Source organism: Mucor velutinosus, assembly GCF_035048745.1.
Source record: "Mucor velutinosus strain NIH1002 chromosome Unknown tig00001567, whole genome shotgun sequence".
NCBI lineage: Eukaryota > Fungi > Mucoromycota > Mucoromycetes > Mucorales > Mucoraceae > Mucor > Mucor velutinosus.
In genome coordinates, this window is record NW_027041896.1 from 39,010 (window position 1) to 65,288 (window position 26,279).

The following is a 26,279-nucleotide window of genomic DNA, read 5'->3' on the forward strand; positions in this document are numbered from 1 at the left end:
TCAGTGGGTCGTTTTGAGTCTGTTTATTGATAAACCTTTCTTATTATTTATCAAAATTCACTAAACAAAAACCCAGAGGAAACGTAGATACAAAACGGTTACAACCAAACTTCCTCTTATTATACATTTCACCACTACCAATATATATATATATATATATATACACACACAGATCATTTGCTTGCAAACAAACAGCATATACGCCCTTTTTCAACTATATCATGACAGAAGAAAATAAACAAAAGCAACCAACATCACCAATTGAACAGGAAGGCTCGCCACCAGCTTACCGAGTCAAGCTCTATCAGCTCAACCAAGATACTAACTGGGAGGATAAGGGAACAGGCTTCTGCGTCTATCAAGTGGTAATTTATTTAATTAAACGCGTCCCTGAAACTTTCAAATACCAACATGTACTCACATTAGGGCAGAGTTGGAGAACCTGACCAATTGATTGTGCATGCAGAAGAGAAAGAAGACAGCATCTTACTATCTTCCATCGTGGAGAAACGTCGATTGTATCAAAGACAGCAAGGTACTTGCGATACACCTCATGATCTTGCGCTCCAATTCATTGTCTTTTTTTACCACGCTACTATATTAGATACACTGATCGTTTGGACAGAAAGTGATTCGAGTGATTTGGCCTTGAGTTTCCAAGATCCAGCAGGCTGTGAAGAGGTTTGGTATGAGACGATATACCGAGTTGCTTGAGGACATGGTCATGTTAACTTTGTTGTTGCTAGGCAATGCATTGGCAAGGGCCAAGATGGCGGTAGATCCAACATAGCTGGAGGTAAGCGGAAAGAGATTTTATGCGGCCGTTTGGATAGGACTAAAATACAGATGGTTCATAGATGATGACAGTGAAGTTACACCTCCAGCCAGACAGTCGCCTGAAATGACAAGCTTACCTGATCCAGAGTTATCAAATCTGAAGGAAATTGCAGACATCTTCACTGCAGCAAACACCTTGAACGAAAAGGACAAAATATCCACATTCATCACCATTGAAGTAAAAAGCAGGAATGTCTCTTGAATATACCATTGTACTGATATACACCGTCTTTCTAGAACTACTTTGACAAAATTCTGCCCATGTTTGAAACTTGCGAGGATCTAGAGGATATCTATGATTTGCATCTCTTGTATAAAGTCATCATTGGCTTGTGTATGTATCAGCATGGTGCTTTATAGCTGTATAGATGCTTACCCCGTGTTCTTTGTAGTGGCATTGAATGATCAGGGCCTGATTGAGCAGTTGCTGAGAGACGAGTACATTATTGGCTTTATGGGCATCTTGGAATGTAGGTTTGATTGTTCAATGCTGGTGTGATATCGCAATTGACCAGCCCCCCTAATAGATAATCCAAACACACCTGGAATGAAAGCAAAGCACCGAGAATTTATCAAATCACATGGAAACGCCAAACAAGTGGTCGACCTGGCTGACGAGTCCATCAAGCGAAAAATCGACCAAACATTCAGATTGGAGTATCTTCAAGGCATTTTACAAAGCGGAGGCGATGCAGACGAGGGTTTATTAGGTGTGCTCAATAACATGATCTTCCAGAACCACGCTGAAATCGTGAATCACATTCAAAACAACCACATTTTTTTGGGCGAGCTGTTTCAGATTGTTCGAAATAAGGACACGACAGAGGAGAAGAGAAACGAAACTATACGATTTGTGCACCAACTGTGTGCTCTCACCAAGCAAATGCAAAATTCAGTGCGTGTCAGTTTGTACAGATCGCTCGCAGATTACGGCTTGTTTGACATGATGCATTTTGCCCTTGTGGATAAAGAGAGATCAATCCGTGTCGCTTCGCTGAATATCCTAGCTGCCTTCACAGACTTGGATGTGAATTGTGTCCGCAGTCATCTCTTGCTTCAGTCTAAAGACGAGCGCACTACAACACCTTTGATCAGTACCATCGTCGAGCAATTCGCGTCTGATGCGCATCATGATCTCAAAGTGCAGTATTTCGAAATTTTGCGACTCTTGTTGGATCCCAGTGGCAACTCACCTGGTGGCCCTATGATGAGTGATGTATGTAGCGCATGAGAATGCTTAAGCGATGGCCACCTGTTAACGCACTCTATTAGCCTTTGAAGCAAGCGCCAGAAACAGACGACTTTTTGCAGTTATTCTACGACAAGTATGTGAAGACTGTCCTGAATCCAATCGAGAAGCTAGAAATCAAACCAATTACACTGAAGGGTAAGAGCCGATGCATGCGCCAGTCATGTCAGGGAAGCCAACGCAACATTGCACATCTAGGACCCATTGAACCTTTAGTTCTCACACAAGATCAAGCACAACTATGCTTGTACATTTGCGAGTTTTTGTACTTTGCTATTCGAAATCATGGATTCCGCAGCAAATACATTTTGCTGTCGTCCGATATATTCACCAGAGTCATGCAACTGTACAGATCAAAATACGCTTATGTCAAATTGGGTAATTCATGCAACGCATCAGTGGCTTCATTTTGCTAATATTCTATTGCTAAAAGGTGGGTTACGGTTCTTTCGAGTGTGTGTGTCGATTTGCGATGAATTCTACAACCGAAGTCTGATAAAAAGCAACATATTCGAAGCAACAATACGTGTTTTATTAGATACAAAAGGCCAAGATTGTCTGCTGAATTCCGCCTGTCTCGATCTGCTAGAATTCATCAGAAAGGAAAATATCAAGATGCTAGTAAATCACCTGGTCACACAATTTGGCACAGTGCTGGACACTATTACATATATAACAACCTGCCAACAATTAAGGGAAAAGCACAAAGAAAATATGAACACTGCAGCATCAAGCGACGACAAGATGGACGAAGCGGCCGTATCAAGGTAAGAAGTCCAGTGCTGTTTACATGATCCGCATTGTTGACGCATTTGGGTGCGTATAGTGATAAGGCTGAAAAGAAAGATAACCATGATGGCTGGTCTTCATCGACAGTCGATTATGATGAAGAGGAATATTTCAATGGCTCAGACGAAGAAGAAACATCGTCGGCAACACAGATACCATCAAAATCAGACACAGCAAAGGTGAAGACGCCTCTAGTAAATTACGAAGACGACGAAGACGAGGATGAAGACTTGTCCGTCAAAGATAAGTCGCCAGAAGAAAAGGACAAGGAAAAGAGCGAGGCTATGGCAATGGAATCATCAAATACATCCTTGAAGCGAAAACATCGTGATGAAGATCCAGAATTGGAAGAGCAAGAACAAGACACTGCAGAAACAGATGCAACAAAAGAAAAAGAAGGCAGTTTATCGCCACCACCATTCAAATCACGTAGAAGATCAATAGACGATGATGAGGAGGAAGATGTGTTGGCAAAACGATCTGCATTGTCACCATCATCATCACCTCGACAATCGCCTCTGGCCAAAAAGATTGTGATTAAAACATCTACAATTGAAAAAATGCGCACGCAATAGAACTACATATATCGAAACTCAAAAAGCCAAATAATCATAATAAATATATAAATATATATATATATATATATAAATATGCATATATGCAATTTTTATTCAAGGTATATGGGAGTGTCATCTAAAAGGCCATGACCACCATGGAAAAGTCGTTTAATCCATCATGCTCTTGCTGCGCTTGTCCATGGTCTTTGTTGGAAAGAAAGGGCCGCGCGTCTGTTCCATTCAAATTTGACTTTAGAGCTCGTCTTGAGGAATTCGGGATCAATGATAGGTCCAGCGGTTTGATAAAGGGCCTGGCCTGGCTTGGTCTATTAATCTTTGTAATATTGACAGCTGATCCTTGCGGTAACGCTGTCGCATAGACCGTTGAGTGTGAGGATAGTGGTTGAGAGGAGGAGGATAAGCGAGATCTATCATACTCGAGTGAGCTATAGGTGAGATGAACAGTCGCTTCTGTTTGAAACTGCACGTTTTTTGACATTTGAAAGGAAGAAAGAATGTTGAGAAAGAGAAAGAGAAAGGTAAATCGAAAAACAGAAAGATCTTCAATGCTTAAATAGACATGCAGTAGATAGAACTAAGGTTATAAATAGTTTTCTATTTTTCTGCTTAATCTAGGTTCCATTTACAGCGATACGATTGGTTATCTTACCGATCCAGGGACCTATTGGTTTAGATATAATGTGGAACTATTAATCCCAAATAGAAACCGTGTCTTTATTTGTAAACTATTTGACACGAAGCATATGTTTGGTTCAGAAAAGATGACTCCTACATTTTCTATTACTCGCATTAAACTAGAGCGACCTACTTGAAACGTGTGCAGGCCTAGGATTGCTAGAAATTGCTTGTAAGGCCCAGCATCAAGCAAGTAGACATCAGGCTTCACTGCAGACTTGGATGGATTCAAGACGGAAGGCAGAGTATTAATCGTAGTACTTTAATGTCGATCGGTAGTTGCTTGATAAACATGTATTTCAGCTCCATTAGAGAAAACAAAACCATAACACTATAGCCCATGGGAGAACAAGTAAAGAGACAAGCATCTGGAAATATCGGCATATAAGTAAATAAATCATTTTGATGGGACAGATAACTCTAATTTACTGTTCTATACTAGTTATCTTGCTATCAATACCGCGGAAATTGGAACAGGTCAAATAGCAAAGTATCAGTACATAAAGTGAGATTCGTACGCAATTGTTCGTATGATGCTAACATGCATTTCACACTTGGTTTCGTATTTGCGAGCGCACTTGATAGCAACTAAATACTCTCAAGCATATAGCAGTAAATTAGAAGCTATATAAAGTTTTCTAACAAGGCTATTATAATACTTCTAAATTAATCAATCATTAGCTCCAGAAACATCAATTACCTTCATGAGAGAGGCATCCAGCCGCCAGAGCCATTTTAATCTCCAATTCCACATTCTTTTCTGATTTGATGATTTTTGAACTTTTTGAATCTCTTTCGACTTATTTGCCATATTCGACTATATAAATTGTCATGATCACCCTATACTTCCTAATGCTTTAAATAAAACCTGGAGCTCGACTCCCCTACAAAAAAAAATACTTCCTAATGCATCCTTGTAGTATTTTCCAAGACGCATCTACTGGTGCTAATTACAAGAAGTTTTTTGACCGAGGTTATCGAGCAATTTGAAAAAATATGAAATGACGTTTTTGGCCAAAATGTCAAGGTTTTACAACGCAAGGCCCCACAAAAGTAATTTCAGGGGCTGCCTTGGATCGAGAGGAGTAATTTGATTCAACATATGCCTTAGTAAAAGTCTTCATTTTGGAGGTTAAAAACGCGATCGTTTGATTTTTCATGAAATCTATGAGGTACCCCTCATAGATTTCTGGTCGATTTTTGGCCATGTTTTTTAGGTCCCAAAAAATAGAGCAAAGGTGTCAAAAAGTAGGCGCTAGACGAGAGAGATTGTTTGGCGCGTATCTGGCGGTCTGAGACAGCTTCTAGCACGAGAAAACACGGTTCGAATACATACAAATTTCGCTGTCTTTTGCGTATATTTGCGTATATTTGAGTGGTAAGTGGAAGTGGACTTATACTGTCTGCCCGTATATGAATGATGCCATTAATACACGCCCGGAGCATCACAGAAGAGTCAGATCCACGGTTACACATCGCTATAGAGGGCTCTAACATGATGATCCAAATTTAAACCAGCATGTATTAGTAAGATGCTAGGCTTCGGTTATCAAAGAGGCGTAATCCATTATTCTCTTATTCATTCGTGCGAGACAGCTAGCTATAGCACCATATTGCGACCAGTAACACACATACTGAATATGCCGAGGCATACTAGAGACGCATGTTCTGAGGCCAACTCACATGGGGTGACTCATCAAAACGTATAGCATTTGATCCTACTGCTTCTGTCTAATCAACCCAAACAAAGCCTCCTCTCTTATATTGCACACCATCTATTATTGAGACGTACTTGGGAACAGATGCCGATACATTCCATCTTGTACAACAACATGTGCGGAATTCTTACCAATAAAAGCAAGCACCAAACATGTATTATTTATAGACGAAAAGGTACAGAAAAGTGAGCTTTGTATATTCTCTCGATTTGGCATATATATTTTCAGGGCCATATAAATAGCTTTTAGTGGTATATATATTCTAAATGTAGACGAACAAGTGTATCCATTGCAAATATAAGAATAGCATTTGATTTATTATAGTATCAGGTTTATAAATAGTTGTCTCTCATCCCATCACTTCAGATTCCACAGGCAAACCCAACAACAGATTGACATTTCATGCAAATGTACGTACTTGATTTACGCGTGCATATTTGTAAAAGAGGTTTTTTTGTTTCTTTCTCCATGCACATTAAGCCATGAACATTTGTACAGATGTTTGCGGTTTGCCAAGCGGTTTTTCACGTATCAAATGACTGAGAGTCAATGCTCTGCATTACACGGCAAAGCGATCTTGATGTGAATGACGCTCGGGCTGAGCTCTGATGAGTATAGTTTCCTCCGTGTCCACCTTAATTTTAGATTTCTTTATTGCATAATTTACATACTCGACAAAATTCTTGGTATAAAGATCTAAAATTAAGCATTGAAAATCAGATCACAAAATTGAACACAACCAGCCACACATCACCTACCCGCCCAATATGAAGTAAACAAGCAATTTCATGAGATTGCTTGGCTCTTTTACTACATAGTACGCCCTTGCTTTGCAGGTGGTATGCGCAATACAGAGCTAAAATAGAACACAAGGATTACTTGGACATGCCAGCTTACAATGCGCTTTATAATAAACCATGGTGCCCTGAATCATAAATTGCGGTTACAATTTATAAGCCTTATTGAATGATTTACTAAACTCACCATCTTTAAGGAGGGTTAGGGATGGATATGTGCATGTATACCAAAATCAGGCATACATTCAACATTTCAGAAATCCCGGAATAGCTTCCATTGTGTTTGATTGTTTTATAAACGTACTAGTTTTATTGTTTGAAGCAAAGGCAGAACATGAGGTGAATTATACGGGAAAAAAAAAAGAAAGCAAATGCTTTTTTGAAATGTGCTTATATGTAAAGATGTACAAGAGGGGAGGGGGTTATAATATGTATAGATTGTATGTATAGGTATTCTTTTGATGGATTGCATTATCTAGCAAGCCATGACGGGAATCAAGTAACCGTGCTCTTCTTCATCGTCTTCATTCTTGCATTTGTAATGGGTTGATAGACCAGAAAAGAACAATGGAGTCAATGATTGAGTATTGATGGTTAGCTTTGGTTTCTTGCTATTGAGTCTTGGCGCCTGTACAGCAGTGGGTGAATCAAGAGCCCGTCTACGAGAATTGGGAATAATAGACAAGTCAAGTGGCTTGATGGTGGGTCTGTCTTGTTGTTGTTGTTGTTGAGTGGGTATCATGGATATAGTAGGGGTAGATTCAATGGGGGTAGTGGGAATTGCAAATGTGTATTGGATAGGGTTGCAAGCTGCAAAGCATGATCTATCGTATTCATCAGCACTATAAGTGATGAAGGTGGCGATTTCAGGATTAAAGCGTACAGATTTTGACATGTTTGTTGTTTTGTTTGATGGTGATAAAAAAGGGATCTTCATGAAATTATCTGGTCCTTTTATACCTTTCTCCAATTAAAGGTTCTATTAATAACTTGTGGTTACATTCTTCGGGACCAATTACCAGCACAAAATATCTATTTATATGGATTTGTGTAATCAAGCTATTAGACAAAAATACATTGTTACAAGCCGCTTCTTTGTTCTACTGCTGGGGGGGGGGCCCTCTTCGGTTCTTGGCTTCTTTCTCTCTTGCCCTCTTTGTAACAAGGAAATTAAGGAGAGATTGTTTTTCTTTTACTTTTTCTTTTAATAGATTTATTTTTTAAATTTATTCAACTAGCATTCTGTAAATATGGAAGCCTTGGGTTTAAAAGTTCCTATTCAGTTACAAATCATGTTGAAAACTATAATCTCTTTGATGCTAATCGTTCATTGTTCCACTGAAGAGGACATGACACTGTCTAATGCTCAAATTGATTTCAAAAGTTTCATACTCCCCAGGCGCAACATCTCGATTGACATCCATCGTTACATGTAGATCAAATTGTGGTATTTATTTGTGTATCAAGCATTAAACCTCTACTGTCATGTCAGTACTAACAGTTGCAGTATTAGAATTTGTGTTGTTGATTGGTATCAATTCATTTGGAGTTTGAGTGCTGCGTTGACTTAGTATCACGTCGGATGTTACATAATTGACATTTTGTAGGTGGCGATGATGATGAACGTGGTGGTGAGGATGGTGATGGTAGTTTGCTGATGTGGCAGAGCTTGTAGACGACGTAGTAACGCTTGCAGGCTGAGAGCTGCTAACATAGATGTGATGAGCAGAATTGCTGGTGAATATTACGTTTTGCGGCTGCGATTGGGATTGCTGAGCGACTGGAGCAGCTGCTGCAATGTATCTGGATCGTCCCACCTCGAGCACCGCCTCCTCTGGCACAGCCTCGAGAAATTCCTCTCTCACAGAAGGAGGCAACTCCATCAGCATGTTGGATTTCAAGATGTAGCCATAGTTTTGAAACATAAAGCCAAGAGTCAGCAATTTGAGCCCAGTTTCCTCAGCCATAATGGCTTTCTCAAAGATCAGACCACAACTTTCAATGGCCATATGGCGCCTGTAGAGTCTTTCGCAGCATAACTTCTTGAGTCTGTGCAGCAGATACATGTTGGCCATGACCAGCAGATCACAGACCACTTGCCAAGGTTCTGATTCATCCAGTCGATCACTGTACAAGAACTTGAGGAATGCCATGATTACTTGCACTGGTTCGGGTATAGTCATTTTTCGTTCAATTGCTTCCGACATGCCAGATTTGTGTATATTTTTGAAATGCGGCCAACGTGTCAATAGGATGACTTGATGCACATAAATCTCCTCTCCGTTTGCTGCAATGATGGAGAAATCAGATAGCTCTGGGCTGTTGAGTAGTTGAACAAACTCTGTAGTGAATCTTGGCTCAGCAATGTCGTAGAGTCCCAATGATTCCCCGTGTATCATCAACGCATCTCTGTCCATGTTGTTAGCAAATCATGCTGAAAAAAAAAAATTACCGAGGAGACGAGTGTATTACCTGAAATGATCGTATCCTTGAGGCCGATAAGGATCTGTGTTTCCAAGGAAAAGCAAGTTGTTGATAGTGATTTGAGATTGAGCCTCTGTCTGTTCGCCGGATGTTTCATTGACTATGGTGAAATAATTCCAACCGCCAACTTCAAAATGTCCGTCGCATTCTTGCTTCTCCCACTCTAGTGTATCCAGATCCAACATCCATAAGCTGTATGTTGACTCGGGACTATTTTGCTGTTGCTGTTGATGTTTATTACTGTTCAAATACCTTCCAAACACTATTAATTTACCACACGCTGTATCACAAAAGTGTTGGCTTTTCAAGAGAACCATACGATTGCTGCATGACTGTTGCTGTTGATGTTGATTGCCGCTGAGCACTAAATGTGGTGTATAAGGCAGCTTCTGGAGATTCACCATGAACAGATCAGACACTGTGTTTCCCTGCTCATCTTTGCCTGCGTAAATGTACATTTTGTTGCCAACAAGCGTGGCTGAATGGTTGTACCGTGGTGGCATATCGTGATACCGTGTCCATACCATGGTGTTGAGATCCAGTACACACAGCTCATCCAAAACGTAGGTGCAATCCGAGCTCTTTGCAAACCCACCATATACAATGAGTTTGTCTTCAAACACGGTAGCGCTGTGTAGATAGCGAGAAGATACGCTGCCTGTGATGTTGGGTTGATGCCATGTCGATGTTTTAAGGTTGAAGATATGTACATCTCCACAATATTCTTGGTATTCATTGCAACCCCCTAAAATTCAGTAATGTGCATGTTAATTGGACAAGTGATGCTGGTGGGAGATCCATCTAAATGTACCGAAAACGATGATTGAGTCTCTCCATTTTGTTGCAGTGTGTCCATATCTCTTGCATGGTGGAATGCCACTTGTATTCTACAGGATTCGAATGAGCACAAGGACCAATGGCTTCGAGATGGTCTCACCTACTTGTATAGTCTCCCAGCGCATGTTTTTGAGATCAAGATAGTGCAAATCATCGGTAACATTGCCGCCACCTCCAAAGACGTACAATCGCTGATCTACTTTTACAAACGAAGGTCTCCATAGTCCAGCTAAATTCTGACCTATCGTCTTGATGGGCTGACCGGGTTTCATGAGCATGGCCATTTTTGATTTGGTGTTATGCAATTGAATTAAATGTGAGTATAAAGAAGGCGAGAGAGAGAGAGAGAAAAAAAAAAAAAAAAAAAAAAAAGACCGGCTTGTATGATTGAATTAGTAGATGAAGAGAGAGAAGAAGAAGAAGAAAAAAGAGAGGGAAGAAAATAAAAAGGAAGTATATTTGAAAAAGACTTTATTTCTTGTTGAATTTGTTATGATAAACGATTAAAATTTCCGTACGAAATGATATGATGGTTGAAGACAATTAAAAAGAAGCGTCCCTAGAAAAGTGGAGGGGGGGGGGATTATACAGTGCCATCGATTGTCGATAGTATGGTGCCTGGTTGCTAGGCCCATTTTCAGTACCTGGGATGGCTATACACTACACCTCCCAATGACGACTGCCATCCCCAGTTAGCAATTACCAATGCACTTGCTTTATATGCACACACGGCTTTAACAAGGTCGCTTTTAATTTACGTGAAGCGACATATTTAGTAATTTGGATACTCAATTGATGTCGTACATGTTAATTGCATCCAACACCGCCTTGAGCGAGCGAAAGAGAGAGAGAGAGAGAGAGAGAGAGAGAGAAAGAGAGAGCAGAGGCACACATCTCCGCACTAATATACGAAAATTAGGTTCTAATCATCTCTGTTTGTTACAGCAACATCCCCTCCTTTTTCTTTCCTTCTGATCTTTTTCTTCCCTTTTTTTTCTTTCTCGGTTCATATACCTGCTCGTTATTTATTTGCTTTCCTAAAGATGCCTGAAATTATCAAAGAAGGATATCTCTCTTTGAAAGAAGAGGGTCTGAGAGCATGGATTTGGTCCAAGAGATACTGTGTCTTACGTGATCAATCACTCACATTCCATCGAAATGAGGTAAATGTGCATCATCTCCAGTACAGTGCTCCATGCAGCTCACACCATACTACTTGTGTAGGCTGGCCAATGTATCGGCCTGTTGTTTCTGAAAGAGATTGGATCAGTAACAAGAATAGATTTGAAGCCTTATTGCTTTGAAATCTCAGCCAAAGACAAGACATACTATGTTTCTTGCAAGAGCGATGAGGAACTGTACAGCTGGATGGATGAAATATACAATGTAAGTGCTGGCGGTAACATGCCATTGTAACCATCTCATGGTGGCTGACATGTCTATGCTTTAGCGATCGTCTGTTGGCACATCGGGTCCTACCAATTTCATTCATAACGTTCATGTGGGCTTTGATCCAATTACAGGTGCATTTACGGTAAATCATTACATTCAAATGGCATTACGAAGCCTTATTAAATGATGTATGTATATAGGGGCTACCTGATCAATGGACTCGTCTTTTGAAAGGATCAGCCATTACAGCAGAAGACGCAGCAAAGAATCCTCAAGCCGTGCTAGATGTATTGGAATTTTATGCTGAACAGACAAAGCGTGAAGAGGAAGAATACGGCACATCGCAGCTTCAAGGGGCTGTCGAACGTATGAGCGGCGTTGGATGGGCCAAGATGATGCAAGAAAACTCGTTGCATCAACCGCCACAAACACCCACTGCTTCCACTTCTTCATCCTCCATTCAGAAGAAGCCTGTGCCCAACGTCAAATTACCTCCCAAGAATATACCAACAAGACCTGCTCCTCCGCCACCCTCCGCACTAGCAGCTCTTTCTGAACTAAAGATCCAGGTAAGCCTTTTTCTAGTGGTATTCATGAACGCGGGACTCACCTTTGACTGATGTACAGGATCAACAACAACAGCAAAAGATACAGCAAAAGCAGCAGCAACAGCAGCAGCAACAGCAGCAATCACCTTCACTGCCTAGACCATCGCATACAACCAACAATGCGATTACACCAGCTTTGCCTGTAAGTGGCTACATTACACAAACAGAATACTGCGCGTGTCCGCGGGGATGATGGTTACTGATGTAGAGCAATTTATAGGGTAATTACGCCTTACCTTCTAGAGACCAGAATGGGAGTCCGATTCCAGGTGGCAAATCCATCAAGGACATTCATCTCGAGAAGCTCCTTGGATCAGAGATGCAAGAGGAGAGAGAAAGGCAGCAAATTCCTGTTCGTACCAGCAGTGTTGATTACTATCAGCAACAGCAAGTGTCAAGAGAAAGAGAGCAGCAGCAACAGCAACTGGAAAACGAAAAGGAGAGAGAACGAGAGAGAGAACGGGAAAGAGAGCGATTACATCGTGAAAGAGAAAGAGAGAAGGCTGCTGCTCAAGTGTCGTCCAAAAAGAAGGTGGAGCAAAGAATTAGCACCATGTCAGAGGCTCAAATCATGGAGAAACTGCGTAAGTCCACCTATCCTACATCTAACCGTTTCTCATGTCTGTTTGTTGATAGGCTCTGTTGTGTCCAAGGGAGATCCTAACGAATGCTATAAAAAGATCAAGCGTGTGGGTCAAGGGTAATTACGCGTGCGTTAATGAAAGCATATCTCACTGGTATATTAACTGGTATAATGATAGCGCTTCTGGCTCAGTTTATGTAGCCAACTCACTTGCTACCAATACCAAGGTCGCCGTCAAGCAGATGGATTTGGCTCATCAACCACGCAAAGAGCTCATTGTCAATGAAATTCTCGTCATGAAAGAATCACAGCATCCCAATATCGTCAATTTCCTTGACTCGTTCCTTGTTGGCAGCTCTGATTTGTGGGTGGTCATGGAGTTCATGGAGGGCGGTGCCTTGACTGATGTCATTGACAACAACAGCAAAATGACAGAACAACAAATTTCCACCGTGTGTCTGGAAACTGTTGCTGGCTTGCACCATTTGCACTCTCAAAACATCATTCACAGAGACATTAAGTCTGACAACATTCTGCTCAATTCGCAAGGGCATGTCAAAATCAGTGATTTTGGTTTCTGTGCCAAATTGACTGACCAAAAGAGAAAGCGTGCCACTATGGTAGGTACTCCTTATTGGATGGCACCTGAGGTGGTCAAGCAAAAGGAATACGGTGCCAAGGTCGATATCTGGTCTTTGGGTATCATGGCTATTGAGATGATTGAAAATGAACCACCCTACTTGGACGAAGAGCCTCTCAAGGCCTTGTATTTGATTGCAACCAACGGCACACCCACGCTGAAGAACCCAGAGAGATTATCAAGCGAACTCAAGTCATTCTTGGCTGTCTGTCTCTGCGTCGATGTGAGATCGAGAGCAAACTCAATGGAACTGATTAATGTAAGCTGCCTTTATGTGTGCTGTTTGATGCACTACTAACACGAATCACTAGCATGAATTCCTCAAGAAGGCTGGCCCTCTGGAAATTTTGGCCCCTTTACTGAAATTCAGAACAAAGACAAAGATCTAGCGCTTTCATGTACTAATAAACTACGTTTTGATTACTGTGTTCAATGCCGTTTGGAAGGTGCTAAACCCACCTGCATATTATTATAATCATACACGCTATACTACTTTTTGAGAAGCGTCTGTCTCTCACAAGATCAGCAGCACTGAGCGAGAAATCATGCTCTCCCAATGTGATGGTGATACCCTATTCATGGCCCTTGGTGGTAGCTAAATCACAAAAGCATGCGCCAGCCGTACAAGGCATCAAAGCTAGCCTCATGGATCTTTCGAGACACCGTAGCTGGCGTAACCAGTAGTGTGGCACCTGTATCCAGAATAGCACCGCCTGCTTTATCGTAGATCTGCTGGCCATGGACCGAGACATCACGCACGGGCACTTTCCAAAACGATTGCTGTTCCACTGGAATGTAAGCAAGGTTGCCATCCAAGTAGTCGGTATTGATGCTTTCAATCATCTATATTGAATTATTCAGCATCTGCGCTTGACGAGAGCATAGGCATCGATTACAACTTACCACTTCACCTTGCTTATTATCCTTCTCGGCTGTGGACCGGCCAAGCCAAGCCAAGCCAAGCCAAAAAAAAAAAAAAAAAAAAAAACGAACAACATGCTCCTTGATTATGTAATTCCTGAACAAAACTGGTCTTGTTGTTAATTGCTGCAAGAGCAGGAAAAGCCAAGCCAAACAAACCATCCATGAACGGATCTCTTGCAAATCCATGCGCTTGCTCCTTGGCAATACCAAAGAGACAGTTCTCTAGCGAAAGGTCATTTCCGAGAATGATTGTAACATGCCCAATGATACCCGCGATGCCTGAACCGTTGCCATAACGCACTTGCCATGTGCTATTCTCATCCATGGTTTCCGGGCGAAATGAGCCAGACAGTGAGGACTTGTAGTGTCTTTGACCACCGCAACGATGACAATCAGATGCTGGTACCCAAATATCGGCACTACCTGTATCAAAGTTCAAGTAGGATTCTTGTGGTGGGCTACCGATATGAATACGGCCATTTTTCTGATAGTTGTTGACCAAATACTAGTCTTGCTTTCTGCCAGATGTTTACCTCGACATCCACTATGGCAGTGCTCATATCCACTGTTGACGCGGCCTCATGATCCGTATTAGATATGTCTACATAGTGCCATGTGATGCTTTTAAATCAAACTTTGCCAAGGCATGACGGATCCTGTCTCGTTTAGAGACTACTGCAGTGCTATTTCGCTTTGCCAGTTGAAATCTACCGTGGTGGAGATAAAAAAAAAAAAAACAAAACGGTGCAGCGACACTCATTTCCAATACCATACGATATTATTTGCTCTGCGCTGTGCTGGCTTGGTTCCACTGCAACAACAGCCATTATTAAAAGGCAACGGCGCATGAATACTATCGATATTTTTAGCAAGTTTATATACATAATAAGCGCCAAGGAGAGGTATTTGGAGCTCGGGTATCACATCAGACTGAGGCATTTGCTGTTGATTGTTTGTTCATAAATCGAAATTTTTATTTGATTAAGCAAAAGTAAGAAAGAAAAGAAAAAAAAAAAAAAGGAATATATACGCAAACTATGTGCAATTAAGATTAAGGCTGATTACAATGGTTGTTTAGAAAGCATTCTGCTTGTTCGGTTAAACACTTTCTTTACAATGTTCTTGGTGGTAGAAGTGGATTTCCTGGGTGTAGGCGCATCATGGATGGGGCTGTTCACCTCTGCAGCTTCCGCCTTCTGCTCTTTGGGCACCTTTCTTTTACTGAATCGAATAGAGCTGAATCGTTTGCTTTTAGAGGGCTCTGGGGCCACGGCAGTGATATCATCATTGTGTTGTTGTTTGTTGTTGTTGTTGTTGTTGTTGTTGTTGTTGTTGTTGTGGGTGACATTAATAGTGCTGGATCGAGTAATCTTTTGAAATGCTTGATGCAATTTACTCTTGAGCACGGAATCTTGGCTTGCCATACTGCTTTTACGAGACAATGTTGAACCAGCAGCAGAGGATTGGTTGGGTGGAGTCAAGGCAGGCGTGGTTGAAATGGCCTCATCCAAGTAAGTGCTGCTAGGCTGTATCATGGAGAAAGGTCGACCATGGTGATCGGGGGAAGGTGTGGGTGGCTCATCAAAGATACGCTGCAAGTTATCAGAAAATGCCATAAGATCATTCCCTTTTCTATTGATTTCCTCATAGTACTGCTCCTTTTTCGAATGCTTATCAGATGCTGCTGCTGCTTGATCCACCTGTGTTGTAGTAGTGGCTGAGGGTTGTTGCGGATGAAATGCTTCCGGTGTTTGAACAGGAATAGCAGGTTGTGCTACTTGATCCTTTTCAGCAACATCTACATGTTCTTCTTTGGCTTTCATTGGTATCACCTGAGTAGCTGTGGGATCTTGTTTCTTGATGATAGTATCATTATTGATTAATTGAGTCAATTGGTCTTTACCAGCGTCATTCATGGCGGAAGAAGGAGGGGGAGGCGGATCAGAAGGAGTAACATGGGCATGGTTGGCGCTTTGGTTGCTGTTGTCGTTGGCCGCTATTGGCTCCACCTGTTTACCGTGAACTGTAGCCAAATCTGCAGTCGAACGCATAGGTGTTTTTGCGGGTGCATTGTTGATTTTACTGGCTGTTTGTTTGGTTGTTGTTGTTGTTTTTGATGTGGGGCTCTTTGATGATGGCTCAGGTAATGATACTGGCATATGTGGCGATGCTGGTGGAGGGGGCGCTGTGAGGTTCTTGATAGCATTGATGCAAGTAAAGGTATACAGTACAACAAAGACGAGCAGCAGACACATACACCGTACAATGTGATTCAAACGACTTGTTTTGCCAGTAGGTACCATCAGTTCTAAAAGCAGTGCTGTCATGTCGGCTGTCTGCTTAGGTTCAATGATCGATAATACAAGATATATACAGGCATATGCTCGTATAATGAATAGAAAAGCCATGTTGGGTGTTTACTAGAAGAAAAAGAAAGAAAGAGAAAAGAGATGGGAAAGGCAACATGTACCACTGCAAAGCGTATTTTATAATAAATTTTGTATAGGGAGATCTACTGTTACATTGTGGGTGATTAAGAGGCCGCTGAAGAGACAATGAAGGCTAGGCCTGTCGTTTTATATATTTTTAAGAGACATGGTTAAGGGGGGGGGGCTATTTTTGTCCAACAGGTAGTGTAGAAGACCTCTTTGTTGGAGGTGAAGATCGAGGTGACATGGGCGTGAGTTTGAGTCTTCTGGAATTGACAAAATTTGGTTCCTCGCTCTTTCGTCTGCGGATAACCTCATTTCTTTCACGATGTGTCAATTGTTCCTTCAAGTCTGATATATCGCTATGACTAACACTTCGAACACCCCAGTATTTGCGCTTGTATTTTCCTGATCCAATCGTGCGTTCTTCCAGTTCATCAGGTATAACCACCATACCAGCAGCCACACTGACTCGTCTGCCTGATGGATTGATGATGGGTCGATCAGGTAACATGCTGGATGGCAGTCGTTGATTTTCCTCCTCTTCTTGGTCTTTGTTGTCTTGCAGCTCTTCCTCCATCTTGATCCATTGTAATCGATTGGCTGCCAGCTCTTTCAGCAGTTCATCGGCCTTGGGAAACAAGGCTGCAAATATCTCGAAATAAGGGCTAACCACAAAGTCGCCAAATTGCAAGCCAATGGTGGTTTGGCTCACTTGATTTCTGTCCATATTCGGTGATACTTTGAGTCCGTGCTCTTGTTCAGCGTCGCCTTGCAGGAAGAATTCTTCACACACTAAATTTGACCAGCTTAGACATATAGGCCATGGTCTTAGCGCATTACTTATGTCAGCAGCATGGAGTATAATCTGGCATAGTATCAACCGCTGCTGTGGTTCCATTATGTAGTTTGGTGGTGTAAATGCCGTCTTGCCATCGGGTGTCGTTACCGTCACGAGATCCACTCCAGATGAATGATGCTTTTCTGACGTGGTGCTGGCTAACGTGTTGGTTGTGGAGTTGTTATGATCCGCATCGTCATCATCGTCGTCTTCCTCTTCCTCTTCTGGACTCACAGGTAATACAGGCATTGTCTTTAAGCATAGTGGTACAGTGTCCTCCTCGAAATACGATTTCCTTCTAAAATACGATATCGCGCTTTTAGCGCCTTGGCTGGAGAATATGTCCTTGACCTGGATCTCTGCGTCTTGATCTTGATCTTGATCTTGGGATTGTGGCGGCTGTTGCGTGTGATTGTGGTGGTGGCATTCCTTCTCGTCTTCATCCTCCTCTTTTGTGGACGGTAAAACCGGTTTATGTAGAGAAGATCTCATTTGCATCACTTGATCTTGTCCCACATTTTCATCCGTGATGATTTCTAATAGGTTTGCCAGGTTTTCTTGCAGTTCATAGTGGAAAATCATGTCTGTTGCTAAAATCATCTTGATGATCCCAGTGCGCATTTCAGACTCTGATGTAGGCAGCCCCAATGACCCGCTTGCTTTCTCCAGTTTTCTTAGCAGCTTGTGCTTTGTTAACAGATCCATTGTGATGGTGCAAGAGTAGCTTTCTAAAACTGACTTGTTACTATATCGAATAGCCAAATCCGTCTTTAGATTGACTTGAAAGTTGTTGTTCTTGCCTGGCTGAAAATTTTTTTCCAGTACAAATTAGTAACCTTCACCCTTCATTTCATTGGTTTAACCCACTTACATGACCAATATCATGACACAAGCCAGCAATCATTAGCGCAGCGATATCGATGCGAGAAATGTAGCTGGCGATATCGTATTGACACACCATATGATACAGCACAATGGCAACGTCCACCGCATGATAGAACGAGTGGTACGCGTTTGGCAAGTAGCCATGATCCACATCTACTAAAAAATCGAGAAATTCAGATGGTGTAACACCAATAGATTCGCATAAACCAAGGCGCTCCAAGAATCCGAGAATGTATCCATACAGTTCTGCTCGAGATTTGTCAAGAACAGTGAAATGCTGAAGATCCTGAATTACGTATTTTGGATCTGCCACCTTGATCATGAGCTAAAGAAACAAGCATCCAATTTAGAAATCCTGATCATTGTGTGTAAACAAACAGAGCAGTAATATACTTTACACATTCAATTTTGAACAGGTCTTCAGACGATAGGGTGTTGTGCCTTAAAATGAGCATGCCGGTAGTGCAATAGTGTGTGTATAAAGGTCAATGGAATGGCAGGGAGATGCGTGCAAAGAACAGAGATATGTAAGAAAAGGGAGAGAGAGAAAAAAAAGAAAAGAATTGCTTTTGTAGTTTACACATCATATAACGAACGTAAAACCCCCCGACTGCTGTTTAGGCCTTGAAACACAGCCACTCAAGATCACTGTTTATGCAGGTGGCAGAAAAAGAAGAAATCTTAATTTAGTAAATCAAAATGAATGTGTTTCACTCTTGCGAGCAAATCTTCCCGCTTGTATAAAGGTTTTTTTTTTTTTTAATGGTATTTGCTGTATGCCATGTTGAAGGAGGTGATGCGAATAACGCTGGTCATTAGACATGACAAAATGCTTGCTGACGGATCATTCAACATGGGACGTCAGTGCAACCAGCATCGAATTCAGAGACGTAACATGAATTAGCATGAACAGGCTTATCTGCATGGACGTGGGACGGTGGCTCCCTGGTAGGGATGCCGTTCATCTGCCAGAAAAAAAAAAAAAAAAAAAAAAAAAAAACTGTGCATTAATTTTCAAGTCAGGGCATTACCTACATTTAGTAGAATACACCAATCTCAGGCGCCTTGTACGTTACGTTAAAATCCGTTTTTCTTGCAAAATAGAATCAATCATGATGACTCACATGTATAGGCTACTTTTGACGTGAATTGCTTTCCCTAGCGAGCCCTCGCTCATGGAATGAAACGACCTCAAAGATTGCCTTTGAAGCAGTGATTTACTACCAAAAATTGGATTTTAATCCAGTGTCAATGCCTGATTTCGATCCAGGTAACATGGAGGTGGCATACCTCCCATCACTTCTCGCTCCAACCGCCATGCATCAAATCTACTGAAATATCCTGCTGCTTGTGTTTTCAATGGCACAATGGAGCTTTGGATAGCAGCATTTCCAATGTCTTGATACCCCGCATGAATCATTGATAATGCATCGTACCGCTGTAGAACGTACGGTACACTCATGTGTAACTTGGAGCCCAAATAAACAACAACCGGACAAATGGCACAAAAAGGGAATTTTGAGGGGTATAATAAACTTTATTCACTACTGCTATTACAACTACTACAATTTACCAGCTTGTTGATTATTACTTCCATAGCTGGGAGACCACATATGAGCTTTTACATAATCTAAAATGTCCTCATGTGATTTGCACTGCATCATAGCTTGCGATGTGGCTAGATTCTCATTCAACGTCTCTTGACAAACAGCTGCTGCAACGATAGCTGATACGCTGCGAATACGCTTCAAAGATGGATAGAGCCAGCCCTTGCTGATTTCTTCTTCAGTAAGCGAGTCAGCTAATGCTTTGGATGCTTCGTAGATCATACGGTCAGAGATATGCTTGGGTTTAGCCAGGACAGCACCAAGGCCTAAACCAGGGAAGATGTACATGTTGTTGCCTTGACCAGGATATTTGATCTCGCCAGTGGATTTGATGGTATATGCAGGGAAAGCGGTGCCAGATGCAAAAATGACCTTGTTGTTGGTGGCTTCCATGGCTTGCTCAAATGTGCATTCTGCCTGTGTGGCTGGATTGGAGAGAGGGAATACAATTGGTTGTTCGTTGAGTGAGGCAAGACGCTCCAAAACTTGAGCGTTGAAAGCGCCGGTCGTGGATGACAAACCGATCAAACTAGAGCTGGTATTAGAGCCTGATTCAACAAATCGCATGATATACAGATGACTTACGCTGTGGGCTTAACATAGTTGACAATATCGATTAATTCCTTGTACTGTTGACCTTCATTGTCATCCCGTGCGTAATACACCTTGTGTTGAGCTAATTTATCGCCTCGTGTAGTAGTGACAAGGCCCTGTCAGGAGAAGCATGATGAATAATAGCTCATCATGCACACTATCTATCACTCACCTTGGAATCCACAATCCAAAAGACACGCTTAGCTTCCTCTTCAGTCATGTTGTGCTCAATTTGAAAGTAGCTTTGAATTTGACGAGCAACGCCAATAGCAGCAGAACCAGCACCATAGAACACAATACGGTGATCACGAGGAGACACCTGGTTCTCTTTCTCCACCTTGCGAATGGCGTTAATGACACCAGACAAAATGACAGCCCCTGTGCCTTGGATGTCGTCATTGAAGCAGAGCATTTGATTTTGGTACTTGTCCAAGAGGCCAAATGCGTGTTCAGAGGACCAATCTTCAAATTGAATAAGGAGGTTGGGATAAACAGTGTGGAGTGCTGTTAAGACTGTGTCCACTGTTTGATAAAACTATGCACAAATGCTGTTAGCAGCCAACTCTTGTGTTGATCCACTATGCTCATAGGCTTACCTCTTCATCATTGGGTCGCTTTTGACGAAGACCGATATAAAACTCATCATTGAGCAACTTTTCATTATTTGTACCCAAATCCAGAATGATGGGTAATGTGCGACGAGGGTCGATACCAGCACCAGCAACATAGAGTTGGAGTTTACCAATGGGGATACCAATACCGTTTGTTCCCAAATCACCGAGACCTAGAATGCGAGAACCATCAGAAATCACAGCAATCTCTGGCTCGAAACCCTCGGTGTCTGTAGGACGATAGTTGCGAATAGTTTGACACAGTTCCGGCAATTCGGCTTTAGTGAGATAAAGACCATCCGATACACCAGGAGCAGCCAAGAAGGGATAGATGGTTGAGTATTCCAAGCATGCGGTGCCAACAGTCGGGGTATAGATCACAGGGGCCAATTCCTACATGACGCCTATTAGTGATTGAAAGAGATTGCTGCTTTGTCAGTCTGTATACCTCTAATTCATCAATGACAATCTTATAGAATAAACGAACGTTGGTAGTACGAAGTTGGGCCATTAAAATGTACTTTTCTAATAAATTGTGCTTTGAGCGAAGCACTCGCAGAGCACGAGCTTTTTGGATTTCCAATGTCTCAACACCAGCAGGTAAAAGACCATTCAAGCCAAGTCTTTGGCGCTTAGCATGATCCATGGCAGTGCCTGTTCGTGTTTTGTATAAGCATCCAGTATTGGTAATTCAATCGGATTTTATAATGCGGAACACTTGCCTTCATTTAGATAGCCTGATCTTGAGATCAGATCGGTTGTGGTAGCGGCATTTGCGGTGTGTTGCTCTTCATGCAACTTTGTAGAGGACAATTGACGACGAACAAAATCAATAATAGGCGACATGTCTATTGAGAGGACTGATGACAAAGAGAAAAAAGAGGTAGAATGCACGTAAAAGCTTATTATATATAGGCCCATCATTATCACGAGCTTCAGCATGATGGAGATGACATGTACAATATGATTGGCAGAATGACATGTTGAATCACAACTGGCAAAGGTCAAATGCTCGCATTCCATTTGCTTAACGTTATAAAGTGGTCACTTGATGATCCCGAAGACATGAACTGAATGCACATGCTTATTTTCTCACCCTCAAATATAGAAGCCTACTGCCTACCGACGCTTTAAAGGAGCAAGGGAGACTTGGAGCTGTCTCCTAGTTTGGAGATTGCTCCTTGGAACCAGCAAAAGTATTTATATGACATGCCCCAATTTTTAAGAGTTTCTACATGTTGGGGAATCCACAAATCATTACCAGAAAATGCCTTATAGCTGGTTATTGTGTGTACATGTTCAATTGACGCCATTTCTCACATGAAGTCAGTCAGCCAGGAATAGTCAAGCTGTAGGTCTTTGATACACATGTATGCTGAGTAAGGCCAATCTGTCTGTATTTAATTTTCAAATCAGGCCATTCTGCTCATCTTGATCTAAACAAAAAAAAAAAAAAAAAAAAAAAAAAAACGATAATTGATTGCATTTGCATGATTAAAGGTACATGCACACACACACACACACACATACATACACACTTGATCTGAATGGTGAAACTGAAACACGGCTTATTTTATATATTTATATGGGATTGCCTTGGCTCCCGCACTTGAAAACATATGCCAATGTTGATTGCGATGGCGTACACATGTAATCTTTATTTCAACATCTTTGAACGTACATCTGCCTCCTCATGTTTCACATTTATCGAATTATTTCAGGCACTTTCTTGGCTCTATGGTCATAAAATCAATGCCTGATGCTTTATCGTCGCGTATTAGCTTTTGTTATCACTGATTCAAACGGTTTTGCGATCTGGTATTCTGGATAGGATATCACACTAACCCACGCATTTGGCTTTGCAATTTGTACCAAAAAGCCTTTATAAATATAAAGATAAGCAACAGAGCTTAAGAAAGGTATATCTAGAATAAGCTATAGTGCCAGTCGATTCGTAATTCTCTTGTTATTAGCTTCAGAACATTGTTGTCTCAGGAAGGGAATACGGCACTGCATTTGCCAGCCAAAACATTAAAACTCCGGGTTAAGAATTTGCACCATATTGGTTTAATATTCGTCAGTTTCGACTTGATTCTATCTATTTTGTATATTCGACTATGAAAGTCTTGTTGAACATCTCATACTTCCTAATACAAGCCCCTGGTGGTAGGGCGAAGTGGTAAAAACTCCCGTATGCCAACGGGAGGATCCCGGTTCAAATCCTGGTGAACGCAAGTTGTTTGATTTTTTGAAGTAGTACTGATGTCCTCGTTTGGTGTTTTGTACTCTATCCATTATCTATATTTTGACGATTTCCGCAAGACTGTTTTGGCTCTAGGTGTCGCACCTTATTAGCAGTAGATTTCTTTCCCAACTTAATTCAAAAATATCTTATTCCCCTTCTTTGCAGACATTGGGTCCACCAACAGTCTTTTCTATCCCTCAGCATGACATTTTAAGGACTTTAAATAAAACCTGGAGCTCGACTCCCCTACAAAAAAAAAAAAAAAAAATACTTCCTAATACATCTTTGAAGTACTTTTCAAGGCGCTTCCAATGGTGTTAATTGTAATAAGTGTTTTGACTGAAATTATTGAGCAATTTAATAAAATTTGAAATGAGGTTTTCAGCGAAAATAGTCATATTTTGCATATAAAAGCCTCATAAAAGTGGTTTCAGAAGCTGTTTTGGATTGAGAGAAACACTTTGATTCAATATCATAACATAATAAATGTTCAGTCCTTTTGCACTTTACAATCCTAATATGGAACCTGAGTTTCAAGGCATCTATCAGACCTGGCTCATATCATAACATAATAAATGTTCAGTCCTTTTGCACTTTACAATCCTAATATGGAACCTGAGTTTCAAGGCATCTATCAGACCTGGCTCATATCATAACATAATAAATGTTCAGTCCTTTTGCACTTTACAATCCTAATATGGAACCTGAGTTTCAAGGCATCTATCAGACCTGGCTCATATGAGAATAATGATTTTACAATCAATCAATAAAAACCACTATTATTTCTATCCTCTTTCCTCTGCTCAATGCTACCAACGTTTTCTTTGAACGACAGCTCGGAGCCTCAGAGATTTCACTACTTACTGCAGACATTTTATGCAACCCATGCATTGTCAATGTCCAGACTAACGTTATTAAATATAGAATGCAATAAAATATCATTATGAACGATATAGAAGGCAATAAAATATCATTATAAACGATAGTGCTATGACATTCCACCTACTTTCTATACGCTTCAAGGGCATTTACTACTGTATTGCCTTATGAAAAGGGCATGAGTTTTCCAGCTGGCCCCACCAGCCAAAATTAATTCAAACCCAGAATCATAGTCTGTCCCAGATTGGACAAATTTTGATGATTCTGGACTCGATCGAGCTATTTTTGCAGATTCGACTAAGTGAAGTATGATAATCACCCCATGCTTCCTTAAGCTTTCCTGGAGTACTTTTCAAGGCGCTTCCAATGGTACCAAGTTATATAGATGTTTTGAATTTACTTATTGAATGATTTGTAAAAATATGAAAAGAGATTTATGGCCAAAATGTCGAAATTTTACATATCAAAGTCCCACAAAGATAATTTCAGAGGTTGCTTTGGATTGATAGAAACATTTTGATTCAAGATATACCATAGTAAAAGTCTCCATTATCAAGATGAAAAATGCGATCGTTTGATTTTCGATGAAAACCATGAGGGATACCTCATGCTTTTTGGTCGATTTTTGACCATGTTTTTTTGGTCCCCAAAAAGTCGAGCAAAAGTGTCAGAAAGTAACTGCCAGATGAAAGCAACCATTTGGGGCTATTCTGACGATCTAAAACGGCCTTGAACGCAAGAAAATTCAGCTCAAATGCACTCATACTTTCTGTATTAGGGACACTAAGGACTAAAAAGTGGGAATACCAGTATGCTGCTTGCCCGTATATGAAGTAGCTACGTGTATATGGATGTAGAACATCACATAAGAATCAGATCCACAGATAATATGAAGGGTTACTATGTGTAAGTGGAGGGTCAAAATGAAAGTAGCAGTATTTTGATAAAATACGCAAGAGCAATCAGTAGCACGAGCTGCCGCTGCGCAGGTTGGTTCTCTACCTTCGCTACGCTTCGGTGAGAACCATCCGAAGCATAAACACTCATATGATTAGTGATTATGTATCAATCAACAATCAGGGTTCCTCTTCTAACATTTTAGCTCTATTAATTTTGGGATATTAGCCAAAGGCCCGCGGCAGCGCGAGCCGTTTGAACGTAGGTTGGTTTCCACCGAAGCGAAGCGTAGGTCAGGAAACCACCCGAAGTGCTGAAAGGCTCGTATACCATAGTAAAAGTCTTCATTTTTCAAGGTGAAAAATGCGATCGTTTGATTTTCGATGAAAACCATGAGGTACTCCTCATGCTTTTTAGTCGATTTTTGGCCCGAAAAGTTGAGCAAAGGTGTCAGGAAGTTACTACTACTCAAGTACAATTGTTTGGCGTCATTTCGGTGGCTCAGAAACGCCTACATGTCAAGATATGAGGGCTTGAAAGCTGTCAACTTTCGTTATGTATTGTTTTATAGAGTTTATTTACACGGTATAAATCACATCTTTGGCAGTTGCAATTTACTGGAAAGGCAACTCTGTATGAGTTTTAGCTATAAACGAATTGCTTTGACTTTGCATGATCCGATAACCTCCCAACAAAAGCAAAAAGTGTAACATGAAATTTTATATGAAGTGTATTCTTTTCGCTTGAAATTACACACAATTTGTAGGTGTGGTAGTGTGAACACTTGATTGGTATCATTAACAGGGAGCATGATATCTAACACAAGATTGGCCTTGGGTTAAAAAGCAACCCATTTCGCTCCATAATACTATGAAATTAATGGCTGCAGCTGTCATATGGTAGTTCTAATATCTTGTTTTCTGAGGTCTACGCCTGCTTTTTTGATTTGAATACCTCCGCAATGCCAGCTGTTCTAAATCTGCCATGATCAGTGTGACCAACAATACCATTCACGATGCATCATGTATCCGTACGCATTCAATAGATACCATTAGATCAGATTAAATTAAAGATATTTTTAGTAAGTTGAGTCGTGCTTTATGCAAATTAGATGGTGATGCTATAGATATGTATACAATAATTTGGTATATAAGAGAGTGATTGCTATATATATATAAAA

General features: G+C 41.1%; 8 protein-coding genes across 8 annotated transcripts; 1 reads left to right on the forward strand and 7 right to left on the reverse strand.

Annotated features, from left to right (window-relative positions):
• Positions 1-221: 221 nt before the first annotated feature.
• Positions 222-3,450, forward strand: ATC70_011890 (uncharacterized protein; the record flags this gene model as incomplete). Its single annotated transcript, XM_064831074.1, has 12 exons — positions 222-365; positions 427-535; positions 605-686; positions 747-796; positions 858-1,015; positions 1,075-1,171; positions 1,230-1,307; positions 1,365-2,053; positions 2,110-2,224; positions 2,285-2,464; positions 2,520-2,853; positions 2,913-3,450. The coding sequence occupies 12 exons, from the start codon at positions 222-224 to the stop codon at positions 3,448-3,450; spliced, it is 2,574 nt and encodes an 857-aa protein (XP_064687942.1).
• A 118-nt stretch (positions 3,451-3,568) lies between these two features.
• Positions 3,569-3,931, reverse strand: ATC70_011891 (uncharacterized protein; the record flags this gene model as incomplete). The annotated part of the gene is made up of 1 exon (XM_064831075.1): positions 3,569-3,931. The coding sequence occupies one exon, from the start codon at positions 3,929-3,931 to the stop codon at positions 3,569-3,571; it is 363 nt and encodes a 120-aa protein (XP_064687943.1).
• Positions 3,932-7,118: 3,187 nt separating this feature from the next.
• ATC70_011892 (uncharacterized protein) lies at positions 7,119-7,538 on the reverse strand (the record flags this gene model as incomplete). The annotated part of the gene is made up of 1 exon (XM_064831076.1): positions 7,119-7,538. The coding sequence occupies one exon, from the start codon at positions 7,536-7,538 to the stop codon at positions 7,119-7,121; it is 420 nt and encodes a 139-aa protein (XP_064687944.1).
• A 574-nt stretch (positions 7,539-8,112) lies between these two features.
• ATC70_011893 (uncharacterized protein) lies at positions 8,113-10,248 on the reverse strand (the record flags this gene model as incomplete). The annotated part of the gene is made up of 4 exons (XM_064831077.1): positions 8,113-9,052; positions 9,116-9,872; positions 9,939-10,014; positions 10,069-10,248. 4 exons carry the CDS (start codon positions 10,246-10,248, stop codon positions 8,113-8,115), a joined length of 1,953 nt encoding a protein of 650 aa, XP_064687945.1.
• Positions 10,249-13,787: 3,539 nt separating this feature from the next.
• Positions 13,788-14,671, reverse strand: ATC70_011894 (uncharacterized protein; the record flags this gene model as incomplete). The annotated part of the gene is made up of 4 exons (XM_064831078.1): positions 13,788-14,030; positions 14,091-14,119; positions 14,181-14,595; positions 14,645-14,671. The coding sequence occupies 4 exons, from the start codon at positions 14,669-14,671 to the stop codon at positions 13,788-13,790; spliced, it is 714 nt and encodes a 237-aa protein (XP_064687946.1).
• A 501-nt stretch (positions 14,672-15,172) lies between these two features.
• On the reverse strand, positions 15,173-16,438 carry ATC70_011895 (Phospho-2-dehydro-3-deoxyheptonate aldolase; the record flags this gene model as incomplete). Its single annotated transcript, XM_064831079.1, has 1 exon — positions 15,173-16,438. One exon carries the CDS (start codon positions 16,436-16,438, stop codon positions 15,173-15,175), a length of 1,266 nt encoding a protein of 421 aa, XP_064687947.1.
• A 286-nt stretch (positions 16,439-16,724) lies between these two features.
• On the reverse strand, positions 16,725-18,721 carry ATC70_011896 (Histidinol-phosphatase (HolPase); the record flags this gene model as incomplete). Its single annotated transcript, XM_064831080.1, has 3 exons — positions 16,725-18,185; positions 18,253-18,591; positions 18,665-18,721. The coding sequence occupies 3 exons, from the start codon at positions 18,719-18,721 to the stop codon at positions 16,725-16,727; spliced, it is 1,857 nt and encodes a 618-aa protein (XP_064687948.1).
• Positions 18,722-19,828: 1,107 nt separating this feature from the next.
• On the reverse strand, positions 19,829-21,724 carry NAG1_8 (Glucosamine-6-phosphate isomerase (Glucosamine-6-phosphate deaminase) (GNPDA) (GlcN6P deaminase); the record flags this gene model as incomplete). Its single annotated transcript, XM_064831081.1, has 5 exons — positions 19,829-20,402; positions 20,459-20,583; positions 20,640-21,002; positions 21,064-21,471; positions 21,527-21,724. 5 exons carry the CDS (start codon positions 21,722-21,724, stop codon positions 19,829-19,831), a joined length of 1,668 nt encoding a protein of 555 aa, XP_064687949.1.
• Positions 21,725-26,279: the final 4,555 nt, after the last annotated feature.